At 37.9% G+C, this 15,982-nt stretch overlaps 1 protein-coding gene across 3 annotated transcripts in view; it reads right to left on the bottom strand.

The window, feature by feature from the left end:
• The window catches only part of pds5a (PDS5 cohesin associated factor A), a 28,884-nt gene extending 13,416 nt beyond the window's left edge, over positions 1 to 15,468 (bottom strand). For 2 of the 3 annotated variants that reach the window (XM_039693562.2, XM_039693564.2), the window contains exons 1-14: positions 15,328 to 15,468; positions 14,439 to 14,597; positions 5,989 to 6,192; positions 4,040 to 4,126; positions 3,712 to 3,809; positions 3,504 to 3,630; positions 3,344 to 3,424; positions 3,062 to 3,202; positions 2,856 to 2,971; positions 2,677 to 2,771; positions 2,418 to 2,563; positions 1,512 to 1,663; positions 1,270 to 1,383; positions 1,018 to 1,099 (exon numbers count right to left, since the gene is read on the bottom strand). In XM_039693562.2, the coding sequence (XP_039549496.1) occupies positions 1,018 to 1,099; positions 1,270 to 1,383; positions 1,512 to 1,663; positions 2,418 to 2,563; positions 2,677 to 2,771; positions 2,856 to 2,971; positions 3,062 to 3,202; positions 3,344 to 3,424; positions 3,504 to 3,630; positions 3,712 to 3,809; positions 4,040 to 4,126; positions 5,989 to 6,192; positions 14,439 to 14,564 (1,569 nt within the window). In that variant the 5' untranslated portion in view covers positions 14,565 to 14,597; positions 15,328 to 15,468. Of the gene's footprint in view, positions 1 to 1,017; positions 1,100 to 1,269; positions 1,384 to 1,511; positions 1,664 to 2,417; positions 2,564 to 2,676; positions 2,772 to 2,855; positions 2,972 to 3,061; positions 3,203 to 3,343; positions 3,425 to 3,503; positions 3,631 to 3,711; positions 3,810 to 4,039; positions 4,127 to 5,988; positions 6,193 to 14,438; positions 14,598 to 15,186 lie in introns of all 3 variants that reach the window. The other variant, XM_039693563.2, reaches the window with a different exon arrangement.
• Positions 15,469 to 15,982: the final 514 nt, after the last annotated feature.

The raw sequence follows: 15,982 nt of genomic DNA, 5'->3' as shown, positions 1-15,982 counted from the left end.
AATATAAATATTCAATACAATATTTGATACTACTGGGATATGTATATTCTTGTACTTTAACAGAAGTAAAATTATAATATTTATCACCCAATTTCTTCACTTGCAAGAGTAAAACCCTCAAGCTTTTATTTTAGCAGAAAACTGCAGGGTAAGCTATAAGTGCTTGTGAAAACAGGTTTACAAATTGTTGATGTGTACAAATTACAAATGAGGCACGTTTGGTTCTAGATAAAGGGAGGACGTAGCGCTGTAAGATCATTACCATAAACGGCCCTGAGCGCTTTTGGAGTCAACCACTGTTGTTTCGATGCGCTTCAAACTTTAAATAGAAATGGTAAAATGGTGTTACAGTTGATCCCTTCCCTTTACCTCTGTACAGATAAAATGGTCAAAATAATTCCTTCTTAAGGCCAGACAGATAGTTTGCCGAGGTCAATTTGTAGAGAAAGACTAGACGCCTGCGCACATACATACATACATATATACATATATATATACACACACACACATATATATATATATATATATATATATATATATATTCAAATGCGCATACATAGACTAAACACGTAATATGCATGTGCACGCCGCCGAGAGCTTTCACATTTTCGCATTTTTGAAGTTCTTTTGAAACCTTTTTTTTTTAATTATTCAACACCTCCAACTTGGAAACTATTTATGGTCAGTTTTAACACTGGTGTGTTTGTGTGGATATTCTAATAGTAGATTCACATATGTACTGCAGGTGACAGTATCAGGGACAAAACTCACACAAACGACGAAGGAACTGAGAAAAAAAAAATCACGATCCAGAGACGTTTTTTTTTAAAAAGTTAAACTTCTTTTAAATTGAGTACCACATTTTTAAAAGCGCAAAAGATGAAAGACGCAAGCACAATGGTCAAATATTTCCTTCTAGCTTGTGTTTACATAGAAAAACAATGGGGGGAAAAAATGCAGTGCAATGGATAAACACATTCTGTGTGAACGGCCCCATAGTGTTTTCGTGCGACTTACTGTAGGCAGTTTGTGTAAGTCCAGCAGTTCTCGAACCAGCCCTCTCAGCATATTCTGACACTTCCACATTTCATTCAGTGCTCTGAAAAACAAATAGACACTCTTCTTGACATAATGGAGCACATCAGTAGGATGATTGCTGTTAATAGAAGTACTGTGATACTGCCCAAAACTGTCAGATGAGAACCAGAGACACTCTCTTGGCAATCTGATGAGGCTTTTGAAAAAAAGAATCAGTCGATTAAGACTCACTTGACTGCGTTAGTGTCCAGACAGGCATAAAGGTAGTACAGACACTTCATCTTCTCTTCAGTCTCCAGACTGTGAGGAACCATGTACTGTGCAAAGATCTTCTCCACCAGCAACCTGATACACAAACACACTTTAAGTATCTGAAGTTTCCATATTAGACATGCTGCACTGTTTTAATGAAAATACATTTTTCAATTAACCACATGACAGAACTTGTGTACACATGCGTGTGTGGCTCCTACTTGTCATCTATGCTGTTCTGGTAGTAGATGTGTAAGAGTTTGTCTTTAATCCAGCTGATTTTCAAAGCGGTCTCCTTCCCGGCCTCATGGTGCAGACAGTACTTCTTATACAGTTGAGCCAAACCCATCATTCCTTCTTTACGGACACGCCACTGAAACAAAACATACAAATTTGCTTTTAAAAACCAGAGGGCATAACATATAGGGATATGTGGGGTTCTAAAAAAATTTTTCTCAGTTTTCTTTGCATTTACATTTCAGCAGGATTTGAATTGGGGCTCCACGAAAAAACAAAACTGATACTGGATTGTGATAAATATTATCCATCAAATATATATTATATATCTATTAGATAATAATTACAAATTGTATTAATTACTATAGAATTATTAATTAATACATTTTTTGTGCAATAGTTTATTTGGATTCATATTATGTAATAATGAAAATAAAATATTAAATATTTTATGGTCATAAATGGGTCACATATAATGGGAATGTAGCCTATGAAAGAGTTTTTTTGTACAGAGTATAACCAAGTGTGAACACCCAAAGTAATTTAAAGTTTTTCAGAATTGTTTAGTCCTAAAAAGATGGTTGACAAAAAAAATCTTCAGAGTAAAATGTAATTTTTCAGCTTTTTAAAATTAATGTTCTATGTAGATTCACTCCCTAATATAAACAACCCCAATACTCATTCGAGAATGATTCACTCTTTCCAAATGTAGCTATTTAAGTGTTCTATTAAAAAAAATCCTGTATTATTTGGTCATATTGCATGTATCATATATTTTGCAGAAAAATTAAATATTGCAATGCTAGTTTTTTACAGTATCGTGCAGCCCTAACTTGAATTAAGCAGGTCTAAATTTTCAGTACTTCAGAGTAACTCTGCATCTTTCTCACCCTCTTGTCCAACATCCTCTCTCTGACGAACCCCAACAGTTGATCATTCACCAGGTTCAGGTCTTTCTTCCCTGCATTGATGATGGTTACAATGACATCATGTCTGATTGCCTCCTCCGGGTCATGTGACCTCACCTTCAGAAAATCTGATGTGACAAATAGCACATCACAAGTTACACAAGATGCTTACGAGTCAAGCGATGCTTGAAATGGAAAAATGATGGGAAAACAGCAAAAATCACATTTAACCTGAACACACCTGTAAGATCCTTGGCAAGATCTGGGTGGTTCATCAGGCAGTGGCTAGCAAACTTCACACATTCCAGTCTCACAGGAACATGAATGTCATTGAACCTTTGAGGGGAAAAAAGGTATAAAATTATAAATATTCCAAATCAGTCTTTCAGTCCAATTTTATTAATGGTAGGATAGCCTCACCTGCCAAGAAAACACTGCCAGAGTGGGCGATTCTGAGTGGCCAGTTCAGAGTCTTTTGCTCCAAATAGTTTAGCCAACAGTTTCACCACAGCCAACCTCTCCTCTCCATCATTACTCTATACAAACAACAACAACAAACAGATGTATTATTGATCTAAATATGTTTGTATGCAAGCAAGTGCACAAGTATATGTGCATTTAGTCACCTTCAATTTGAACTCAAGTTGTGGCATCACAGAGACAAGGAGCAGAGGGTCAATTGCAAAGAGCTCCTGAATGAGGTCAAATACATGCTCGGACAGATCACTCACGGAGGACTTTCCCATCACCAACACCTGATTAAAAAACTTAAGAGAAAGAGATTTTTAAGTTAATACAACATCTGAAACAGTATTTTGTCTTTTTTACAATGGGAATGGAACATTATAACAATGAACTGTACTAAATTCTGGAAAGACAGGACAAAAACAAATTATTTTGTGACTCACTGAGGCGATGCAGGTTTCGATGGTTTGAACCGTTCTCTTCAGAAGAGTCTTGGCCAGGTCATATGCCTGCTTATTCAAGTTCTAAAGCACAGAAAGAGGTCGAATCACACACTATCTGGAACTGAACTTGGAAATAAGATGCAAGAAGTCTTTTGCCTACTTTGTGAGCAGGGATCAGGTTGATGAGGATTGTGTCTAGTAGCTCCTGCGTCACTCCATCTCCCTCCATGATGATGGAACTCATCAGGTCCAGCATGTGCATCTGCACCTTCTGATTATGGCTGTTACTGAAAGAGAGAAGTCCTGATTAAAAAGAGCCCCGTTGAGTAACAGAAGATATGATTAAACTCACTTAAAATTAAACTTACTTGATGACAGAAAATAGGGTTTTGAAGAGCTGGATGAAGATCTCATTACAGTCCTCCAATTCAAAACAGATGTTGTAGGACTTCACCCATGCCAGGTTCTGTGCAGGTCAAGTTAAAAATTTCAGCTATGACAATCAGACTACATGCTAAATTTTAAAATGTAAGACAGACTTGTAATTATTGCTGCTATGTTGCTGATAAAAAAAAAACTGAGCATGAAAATTAAATTTTAATTTAAACATCCACACAAAAGATATTTGTCAAAATGCAGAATTGAAAAGATAAATAATTTTTTTTTCTGAAAGATTGATTGAATGAACAATCTCACCTCCAGCAAGTAAAAATATCTGTTGAACTGTGGGCTCTTAGTGTCCTCTAATCCCTTCAACTGCCGTGTAATGAAGAGAAAAATTTCCTAGATGTGGGGAAAAAAGTGAAAATTAATTAAATTGGTGTGCCTGAGCTATAAAGCTAATCTCGGATTAAAGAAAGGATAAAAAAAAAAAGAGTCAGTTTGACATGAGGTTCGCACCGAATAGTTCTAAAGGCGTACTCTGAAGTGGCGTAAACCCTAGTGTTGTTGTGATTTTTGATGGCGCAGAGAACCTTTATTTGCTGCAGAGAACGCCAGAGCGTGAGCTCACAGCACTCGCATTTTCCCTGTTCATTAGTTTACTATCTGTCAAATATGATATTAGATAGAACTATTATACGTAGAAAGAAGACAGTAATGAAAAGTTAGTAGCTCTTGGTCCCCTCAAAGTTGCGTGGGATTTTCTCCTCAGCGTGAACGTTAAGAGGCCCATCTTTCACTGTTTTCACTGTTACTTTGTGGAGTAAATATATAGGCTATAATCTGTGTGTTTACTAGGGATGCAACAATACAGTTAGTCCATGGTCCAATACATACCTTGGTTTTTTAACCACGGTTTTCGGTTCGGTACTGATGGCTTGACACATAAGAGTTTTTTTTTAATTATTATTCTATGCTTAGCCAACAGGAACAGTAAGAGGTTAAGGAGAAAATTCAAAAAATTAAAACAATTTATTGTAATACTCATTTATTGCAAGAAAAGTCTACTAGTTCCTACTGTAAAACTTCAAATAATATCAGTCCCAAATAGACGTCTGTCTCTTTTACACGCCTGGTGTGTCTGCAGGTTTGGGTAAATAAAAGCCGGTCTCAAACAGAGGCCGGGTATGTTTTTTAGTTTCGTGTTGTTAATCAAAGCAAATTATTGTCCCGCCAAAGCCTATTTTGATCGGTGTGTGATGTAGAATAGAATGACTGCTGCGCTTGACAGGGCCATAGACTGTAAAAAAGATGGACGACGCTGCTCCACTCTTTTCCATCGGAGAGAACTGAAGCAGCCATGTCCCGATATGGCGCTGACATCTTGGGACTTGAGTCTGCGCACTTTGTGTTTTCGGGACCAGACATGCGCAGTCGTGAGCAGGAAGTAAAGACGCGAATTCAAGGCCACGCCCTCACTCTCGCTGAATCTTTTGCAAGCACACGCCCGCACATTTCTTAAGTGGCCTTTGTCTCCAATGATGTCCGCTGATTGCAGTACCTCGTTAAAATAAGGTAAATACAACTACTAACCAGAGTCAACATTATGAACAAAAGTCTGCTGGTGCTTCAGCAGTGACTACTACTCACAGACAACCTGTCAATCACAGCTGTCAATCATGATGTCACAGCACCGTGTTTAAAGCATCAAATAACTAACTAAATACAAACTTATTTTAAAAACAAAAAATTGAAATTACATCAGCGTGATATAAATGACAGAAAGTATCTTTGGATAAAGGATATGTGAAGTGTATTTTAATTGTTTAGTTGGTCACGTCCCGTTGAATAACATGGGGAGGTGAGGGTTATGACCTATACTAGGACCGGTCACAGGGTGGCGATCGAGACGTTTTGGCTTCACTTTTGTGGGCTTGTGCGGCATGCTTGGACAGGGCACATAACGAGCAGAGAGAGAGAGAGCCACGCGTGCGCACTCTCAAGTCTTCAAACAACACAAGCTCAACATAGTGTGAACTACATAGTGCTGGTTTAAGCCCAACTCTGAAGTAGGAGCTTAATTAGTTCCTCCAAAAGAGTTCCTAGAACTAAAATCGTTCCTAGTTCATGTGGTGCGAATGCACCAAAATCCAGGATCTTACACCAATAATACTAGGAACTATGAAAAGGTGTGAAAGCAGGAGTTCAGTTTATCAAGAAATTCAAATACAAGATGTTTATCTTTTCAGGAGTAAATTTCATACCTTGAGCTTGTCATGTGAGGTGTATGGGGCCTCTGGAGCATAGATCCTGAAGATGTCAGCGAGACAGCAGGCCACGAGTAACCGTACATCCTTGTTGGGGTTTCGCAGGAAGAACTCAGAGGCCAAGTGAAGAGCCAGAGCCAAATACTGCTGCTTTTCCTCCTCTGAGTCTTGATCCATGTCCATATACGTCTTGACCACCAGCTAATAGACAGACAGGTTTTATAGTACAAGTAAAATCCCAAACCATTTAACAATCATTTTCTAAAACAATTAAATACAATTTCTAAAAGGTAAATTCCTCTACAGGAAGCAGTATCTGCTGATACCGATCAATTTGAAGCTGCCTTTTTATCATGTATTTAAACTATTAATAGGGATGCTTCACTGCTTCCTAACTATTTATAGGGATGCTTCAATCAGGATTTATACAGACATTCATTTAGGGCCTGAATTTCATTATTTAAAATGGGGGGAAGCCCCCCCTCAGGTGACTATTGTGGGGGGATTTTTTAATTGGGGGGTTTAATTATCTCACCTAAATGTTTGATCATGCAGTGGATTTTTTGTTTTTACAATGGGGCAGGGCTCCATGCTATCTTTTTGCCTTGGTTGCACTGGTGCGCCTAACTTTTTTATTTAGGTGCACCTGCACAAAATTTAGGTGCACTCAATTTTTTTCTCGTCTCGCGTCACCTTTAACGCCACAATTTCAAAGTCACCTTTTTATCACACTCCATTTATTCATATATATTATGTAAATGCTTTTAAACAAGAATAAGATGTGGGTTTTTTTTAAGCAAAATTATACTGTATATAAAAATATAAATCTTTAAAAAAAATTGTTTAAAATAAAAATTAAAAACTTAAAAATTGAAAAATACATTGTTCAAGTTAGGGCAGGGTATTGACACCAATTTCACAAATCGATTCAATATTGATTATTTTGGATATCAGGTACAATACATGGCAAATTTTCTCAAGGAAAACAAATCTCAACTAATGCTGTAAAACTGGGAGTCAGTTGTAGCCCACTATGCTTCATTAGCCTATAATATTGAAGCTAAAAATTACCTGATTTGTACACAAACACTTAAATTACACTTTTATTTATTTTATAATAATGTTATATGAAATATAAACATTTAAATGGTGGCTGCATAAAAACTTGCCAGATTTTTTTTCAAACAAATATTAACTATTGCATTAAATATTGAAAAATTTAATAAATTATAATGAATATGTAATATGGTGCATGTATTTGGCAAAATGCTGCTCTAGAGTAAATTTTTTTTAGCTGGCTAACGAGTTTATGGTCACTGGATTTTTTTTTTAATTTTCTGAGGTAAATATGATGTTACATTACATTGTTTACACGCCTTTTACTGACGTCTTTCCACGGTTGAATCACTGATTGAGGAGCCCGATCTCATGAAAGTTCGTATCTATATCACGAATGTCATTTCTCGTGGCATTTATACGCCTATAGACAAATTGCCGCAATTGGTCTGACTGGCGCGTGAGAGAGACATGGGTGCACGCGCTCGCTTACCTCTCTGCCGTCGTGCGCAAGCCACGGTTAGGAGCTCAACATCTCGCTTGCGCGCTCGCACTAGATTACAGGATATTTTAACTTGCGAATTAATATGCGGTGGTAAAACTAGTCGATCACGAGTGGCTCAACAGGTAGATCTATAGACAAACTCATCTTTCAGGCATTTGACCGAAGGGATTGACACTTCAGCGTGAGAAATCGGGGGTATGGCGTGAGAGTGAGAATTGGCTCAATTGTGCGAGTCTCAAGCTGAATGCGTGAGTTGGCAGACACATTGCATCTTGTTCTCTCCCTTTATAAACATATAATGATCCCAAAATTTAGACATTTTCTGCCATTTATGAAGTCAAATGTATCATGCGCTATGGTGTACTTCCTGAACAACGGTCCGTGTGAAACAATCAGATCCCTGTGTGCGCGTAAAGTGCACGTCATAGGAATTTAACAAGGCTTCGAGGCAGATTTTTTGCCTCGAGGAATTTTTGTAATCGAGTAACTCGAGGAATTGTTTCAGCCCTAGCTTTTTTACATGAAAATTATGACACGAGTGAAGCACAAAGCTATTTTTTTTAAAATAAATAATAGTTAGCAATTAAAGGTTACATTTTAGCCATGGAAACATTTGTATTCATGCCGAATCAGAGGTGAGCACATAAATTTAAGCTTTGTATTGTGTTTTACGATCTGGTCACCCGATTATTCACGCCTATTATCAGGTTTAAAAAATAAATAGCAGCTAAGAAAAAAAACAAACTGACAAGTAATTTTTTCCTCATACACACAAGTTACTTAACATTTATAACCAGTTCATAACAGGAATAGTCATAGTTATAATTAATACAGATAATTATGCTAAAAAGTAGGAAAATCACATTTATTTCATTGGAATAGCCAGCGAGTTTTCACATGCTTGCACTCTTCCCTGCAGATATTATCTTTCATAAGCACTAAACTCTTCTAGGTCTAGGACCCAGGAGAAATGATTTTCCCTTTCTACCTCTCTCTGGTGACTGTGTGTGTGGGTGTGTGTGTGTGTGTGTGTGTGTGTGTGTGTGTGGGTGTGTGTGTGAGAGAGAGAGAGAGATAGTGAGCTTGCTAGAGTGGGGGAAGGGCAGCCAGTTCTCAGTTGAGCTTCAGAATTCAGACTCAAAACAGCACAGTGGGAAAACCAGGAAGCCCAGCAGTCACACCGATTCCCTCCAAAAAAGACTCTCAAAGTCTCCCCAACAAACACAATATGTACCATTTTTGCACATTTATTAAGAGAATATTATGCAAAGAATTACAGATGATTTCTACAAAGAGCCAGCAAATCACCTATTATATAGTACCCTATATAAATGTAGCAAATTATTATTATTATTAAAGTTCCTTCATTAGTTCTCTAAGAACATGTAATTGAGAAAAAGGGTTACACTATTAAAGTTTTCATTTTAATTGACTACACATACTCACTATAGAGCTACATGATTAGGGTTAGTTACTTGTAATTATGCACAATTTACTGTCATTACTATAGTAAATACATGTAGTAACGTATAACTACGTGTGGATTTGTATTTCTGCTTCATGAAGCTGTGTTTTTGATTTGGCAAATGGAAGTAGTAAGCTCAGTATTTTTTGGTGTGTCTTTGGGGGGGGAATTTCCCATTAATTACCCCTGTCCTATTTCATGTTTACCTAATGAACAGGAAAACCTCTATGAGGGTAAAGTGTTATTTTCCACAAAATCTTTGTTGGTAGAGTGGAGAGTTTGAAGCAGTGTTAATTTTTACAGTGAATTTGGATTTAGTTTTAATCATGGTCTTTTAACTAAAATTCCATTTAGTTTTAGTCATATGAATTGTTTTAATAGACAAAATTCAATACGATTTTATTCGACTAAATCTACAGCAGATTTAGTTGACTAAAATATAATAGGTTTAGTTAAATTGTAATGCATTCATTTAGAATTTCTCTAAAATATCCAAACCCATATACTCCCAGAGAAAACATCTATTAATAACCTATTAATATGAAGGATTTTTAAGTTTGAACATGCAATACAGATAGAGACTTAACTACTGTGACTTATCTTAAAAAATATCTTACAATTAAATAAAACCACTTTTCCTCAAGTAAATCCGTCTTCTTTTCAACGAATGATATATGCATTCTTTATAACTACTTGCATACATCATTCTTTATTCTTTCAAGGAGACATATTTATTTGTATGAATTTAAGCATTTGAAATGTTCCTATTTTTGTTTTAGGAGTTCCCAAAAACAGTTTAACGTGCATGCAAAGAATAAAAAAACACTTTATTAGTCTTATAATATGCATTTATTTTTAACTGATTTGCTCAACGACTCCTAAATGATTCGTTCGACGATTCATTTTCCCAAACACCTCCTTTGAGTGACGTGAATCTGCGGCGATTGGTCAAATGACCCAGTCAGTTGTTATTGGTAAACCGTAGGCAGAGACTGTCGGCAACGGAACGCCCATAACCAGGATTATAGCTTGTCAAGTGTTGAAAATTGTATATAGTGTTTGATCAAACGTGTCAGAAAAAGTGCACTTTCCACACGGTCCCTTACTCACGTCTCCGTCAACAGCAAGCTTTCCAGGCGAAACTCACATTGCGGGGGCTTTTGTGGGGCAGTGCTTATTATATAGAGCGAAGTCATTTAGGAGGTAATTGCCATTTATCAATGAATGTCTGGTGAATATCAAAAACAAAACTAACTTTACCCCTCTTAGAAGCTGCGCGGAGTGTACACTATATTGTGCATGCTACAGAAAACATAACAGCAAGCATTATTAATATTACTTACAGATTGTGATTCGGAGGAGGACGAACCTGATCCATATATACACTGGATACTGAACCCTCCTTCAGGAACAACCGGCTTGCAAATGATTCGTCATTAAAATTATGAGAACACAATCGAGCGATACTGATTCTACTGATACTGACCACTGATTCTTCACATGCTTGTCCCTGGACAATGGAAACAAGTGGCTGAACTGTCTTTGCAATGTAGAACACAGCGTCTTCTCGACATGATGCGATTCAGCTGAAGTATTTTAATGTGTTCTAGACGTCACTTCAAGTCTGCGAGCGCAGTTGTTGGGAGCGGCCAATGACCTGTAGGGCTGTCAATCTTCCTCTATAATACTATTCGAATTCCATTCCTTATTTTATGTAATATTCGAATAATATTTGAATATTAAATGCTCAAATTTATCCTATTATTAATATTTACGACATTACACATTCTTATGGATCGTTAATGCCAATATAGTATTGATTTTTTTAATATTCGAATTATATTCGAATTTCAGAATTCGTTCCAACAGCCCTAATGACATGTCTACGTCACAATGTAACAGCTAATGACTCGTTTAAAAAAATTATTTCATAGACTCAGAGTCGACTCTCACTTTTGAAAGACAATACATATACGGTGCACTTTCAGATCTAAATCTTTGCAGGATGTTTTTGTTCCCTTAGACCTATATTCCACACTACATGAACAGTCATTTTCAAAAATCCATGATAGGTGCTCTTTAAATACAATTAATCCTTATTTAAGCTATTGATAAACAGTGAATGCTCTTTTTCTTTTGTTGCTTGAATATTAAGGACACAGACTGCATTAGGTTTATTACCCACTGTAGCTTTAAGACATGAGATCATGTCCAATGACATCCGATAGCCTACCCTACTCTTTAAGACATAATCAACATAGTTTACATGAATACTCTCCAAAACTGACATTTAGACAATGTCACTACTAGGCTACTAGTTATGCTATTTTGTGTCTACAAACGCGTACAAACATTATGGACCTGAATTTTGTATAAGTACTAATGTTTTAATGTTTTAATATTTTCCATGTTTATATGCTTTATGACGTTATTTTTCGATTTGATCAAGAACGTAAACTAATGCCAACGCAGTTTGTGTTAAACATTAGTAGCCAGTCAGTTGCTATTGTTGCCAGTCAGATGCTATGGTGTAAAATAAATGTGTATAAAGTTAAAAAATGTAGCAAATTATCATCCAGAAACGTTTAGTAAGAGCCGTGTGTGGTGAGTTTCTGCTCGACTCTCTTCATCGCGGCTTTCTCGGTCTGATTCTGCTTCAAACTTAGCCTGACTTCGTCATATTCTGGTCAGAATATGAGTCTGAGACCGCTCCGTAGGGCTTTGATTATGAGGCGCGTCTTAACCGAACCAGGAAAAAAAAACAATCTCTGCACTCAATCGGATAGTCGGACAGACCTACAACCAATCAGAGCAACGCAGTAAGTGTCAACAACAGAACTTACATATTTTAGAAGTAAAATAATGAGTGTTGCTTCTTTCACTTGGTCCTTAATGAGTGCGACCAAAGGAGCCCCAACGACCACATGCTTTTCATTACGTCCTATCTTCTTAACTTAGCGACCATCAGAGCCGGTTGATAAGTTACACTTTTGCCGAATATCTCACCGATCGACAAATGCCTTGATTGCAGTTTTCTGTTTATCTACTAAAATTAATGCGCTGTCGATTAATTTTAAAAACAGAAGTGACAGCGGCATCTATACTCTAAGCCCCGCCCCCCTTAGTTACTGTTGCTACATCCGTCAAACTTCATCTGCGCTCTGTGCATGGCTTATGCTGTAACAGCTCTTCCTGCTGAAATGTTATCAAACTTTTATAAAGCACTAAAAGCAGCAAATAAAGTGTTCGATAGAAGTAGGCAAAAGGGGCTGCAATATGCGTTCGAACTCGAAGGCTATATTCAAGACATACAGGTGAAACGCAAGAAAAAACAAGGCATCCAAAATAGAGGCAAAAGCATAACGTTACCGGTCACAGTCAAAAAATGAACCACCGCATTTCCTACTAATCGAGACGGAGGCTGAGACTAACAATATCAGGGAGCAACACTGTTCATGCAAAGCTGGGTAGGTCTCTATTCACTTCTATAATTGTTATTAAAAAGCAAACGGACTACACGAGTATAACGTTGTATTTATTAGCAGCGTGTGCTAGCGTATCAACAACCGGAATGAGAACCGAAATCATAACCTAAAACATTATAAAACGGTGTAACTTGTATAACTTTACTTCACACTCACAGTAAGGTTAGAAGTAAAAAAAAGATGTGCTTGTTGATCTTTGCGGGGTTTAGCTGACTGAGGACGTCAGGATTTGACTTCGGTTTTGGAAAGGGAAAAATGGACAGTGGACACCCCCCTCCAGCATCTCTGGGAAACGCGTATCTGTGTTACAAATGCCCGAGGCACAGCGTTTAACCATATTTTGGATAAAACTACGACGGTAATAGCCTGCCGAGACCAAAAATATGAGACGCCAGTCAGTGTAAGTCAATGGAGCGCTGTGAAAAAGTGTCCCACCTCTGTGGGAGCTCGTTCTTGGCTGCGCTGTGATTGGTCAATCTACATTCTAGGGCGTGGCTTAGCCAAAGGTGAATTCTCCAGATGCAGTCATCTTTGGAACCAGTTAGCGCTCTTTGATAACATGATGATTACGTCCCTGCAGATCATCTGTCCATCATCGTATAAAGCCCGCCCTGGCAATCTGATTGGCCCGATCATTTTTTGCCTGATCATAATTACTCCTCAATGGATCGAGTCCAGACCGAACGTCCCAACCAAAAAATGTTGTGGGTGGAGTTCGGGCTGGCATCCAGGCTACCTCTAACTGATACTGCAGTGTGAGACCATTATTTACATCTGGACAGGAGCTCATGACATGCGCGTTTCGCCCATAAAGGTAACCTTCCGGACAATGTGAGCGACAGTGTAGCCAATAACAACACACCAGGCCAAACTAACCAATCTGGGCCCACTGCCTGTTTCTGAGGGAGTGGTTTCATAGACTCAGGAAGTCAACCGGTCATTCAGGGGACAGAGGAGAGCGCGGCTTACAATAAAGGTGAAGTTTATGAAAAATAAGACTTTTTAAAAAAGAAAAAACATAAATACATGTTATATTGCACCCTTTAAACACAATCATGCAAAGAAAAAAGCAGTTTTAAAAAAAAAACTGCTTTAAAAAAAAAAGCAGTTTAAAAAAAAAAAAAAAGTCCCCCCCCCCCCTTTAAAAAAAAAGTCCAGCATTAAATCAATTAGTCTCTGTGGCTAAAACTGCACTGTTTAAGGGTTGTAGCCTAATTAAAATGCTCTCAAGCCCAAATCCTTGGGGATCTTATTTGGTTAAACTTGGTCAAATATATATGCAATGATAATGGCAGTATGATGACATTAGTTGCTTAACTGTCCAAATCAAAAGTGCCCACCTGCATGTCTCAAATAACATTCATTCACTATACAGCAGCTTGACTCCCTTTTCAATCCAGCTATGGGATTTTTTCACAGTTTTATCATCAAGCAAGAAAGTCTCCAAGGTGCAAGTCTGATCAAAATAAGTTATGAAGCCTCTATAACTTATCTCAAAGTCGTAGCTCATAGAATGTGCAATAGGAGTATAATGGTTGCATTTTGCAAACATTATTAGAGCACTAACTAACATCAGTACGCATACATTCAGCTAGGCGTCCCTTCATGAATCAATAGGATGATATAACTAGAACTAATCTAGGCTCACAGCTGTTATTTGGTTTCAGCGAGAAAATCATGTGACAATTTCATCAGTACATAGACAATACGTAATAACAGATTGGTAATCTAATCTTCTCAATTATTCTAAGTCTTCTTTGGTAGGGGACATTCTTAAGCCTATATAAATAGTACTTAACAGCTGAATAATTAAATTATGTGCAACTGGTTTTCAATAAAGCATTTAATACCATTTTAATTACATATAATACAAAATGAACTGCAAATATATAGATTCCAGTGATTTGATTGCATTTGTCACCACTTTGGCTCTTACCTTGAGTCGTTTGACAACTTCATCGTTGGTGATCTTATCAGTGATCTCTTTGACACCCAGTGGGTAGGTTATCTTTCCGTCCCCCGCTGGTCGTTGCTGCTGAGGCTGTTGCGGGAACTCCATCATCCTTCAGACAGACAGACGGTCCTCTACTGGCCTCTATAGGCAACAACACTAAAGTTCAGCACACAAACCCACCACACCACTACAAAAACACTAAAATACACTTTATGCACTTCACCCTCCTGCTCCCTGGTCGTGTAGTTAAGCCCCCTAAAACGGTGGAATGACACGGAAACCTTACATACGACAGTTTGCTGAAAAATTCTGAATAAAATCACGAAGCTAATGAAGCTAATAGCAACACTAGCCTGAGAGCTAACGAGACCAGCTCCGCAACCGCGCTTTTACTCTAAAATGCATTACTATCTAGACATTTAAAGCTCGCCTGATGAGGGTCTCCACAGATTATGCACGTTCAGACATAACCACTCAACTCGGTAGAAAGGTATGGTATAAAAGCACCTCAGAGAGTAAAATACCTCTTTGAGCGGCTAATGGCCTAGCCGTCAGCTCCAGGCCTCAAACTATTCAACAAACATCCAGCAAACACTCACATTTACCTATTACAATCACAACCCGCCGGTTACTGCAACCCCAAAAGCATTTATCCCATATCTCTCACTCGACACTACTCCACTGCGGCCGTTATCCTAACTTTAGACGGTAGGAAATCTGAAATGTTTACTTGTTTTCTCTGTATAAGTTCACTCAGCGAGGCAAACACCAACCACCAACTTCATCATGCCACACAAACTGTGTGAATTAAACTCCCTCGAGCGACTCCAGCCGCCTCACGACCGCTTTCAAACAATTCCCCGGTCATTACCTCACAGACAAGTCGTTGTTTTAATTCATGAGTCAGGCTCGGGTTCGGGTTCGGGTGTTTTTTTTAGTTTCGGGCACAAAGCTCCGTCTTTTTCATTCAAGGCTGTGTGAACGTCCTCGCGTGGAAAGTGGAGGCGCAGCGACCCCGTTGGCTGAAAGACGGTATAGCGGGGCGCCGATGGAGGGAGAAACGTTACCATACATATTAGAAAACAACCGCCTGAGATAGTGGTTTACTTGGCACGGAACTTGGTTTACCGTAAATATTAGAAAAGAAAAGCCCGCATACATATGACGTGCCATATTGTAATTGCTTGTAATAACCCCCCCCCCCCCCCCCCATTCGAACTCGAAGATAACATACATGAATAAATGTAATGTATTAGAATTGGTGAAAACTAACAGTGTACATTGGAGTGTGAGAAATATATTTTTATATATATATATATCGGGTTATATAATAATATTAATAATATTAAGACGGGACAAAATATGACAATATTATGGAACATAAAATTATTCTTGTATAAATGTGTGAAAAAATGTTCAGAGGTAACCTGTATTTATTTTTTAGGTTTGGTACATTCCCCTGCCTCTCATTTATTAAACATATCCTGACCCTTTCGCGTTCACATTCCCCTGCATAATTGTATTTG

Source organism: Pimephales promelas, chromosome 6, assembly GCF_988280905.1.
Source record: "Pimephales promelas chromosome 6, fPimPro1.hap1.1, whole genome shotgun sequence".
NCBI classification, from domain to species: Eukaryota; Metazoa; Chordata; class Actinopteri; order Cypriniformes; family Leuciscidae; genus Pimephales; species Pimephales promelas.
The sequence above is the reverse complement of the archived record's forward strand: the minus strand, read 5'-3'. Positions and strand labels throughout refer to the sequence as shown.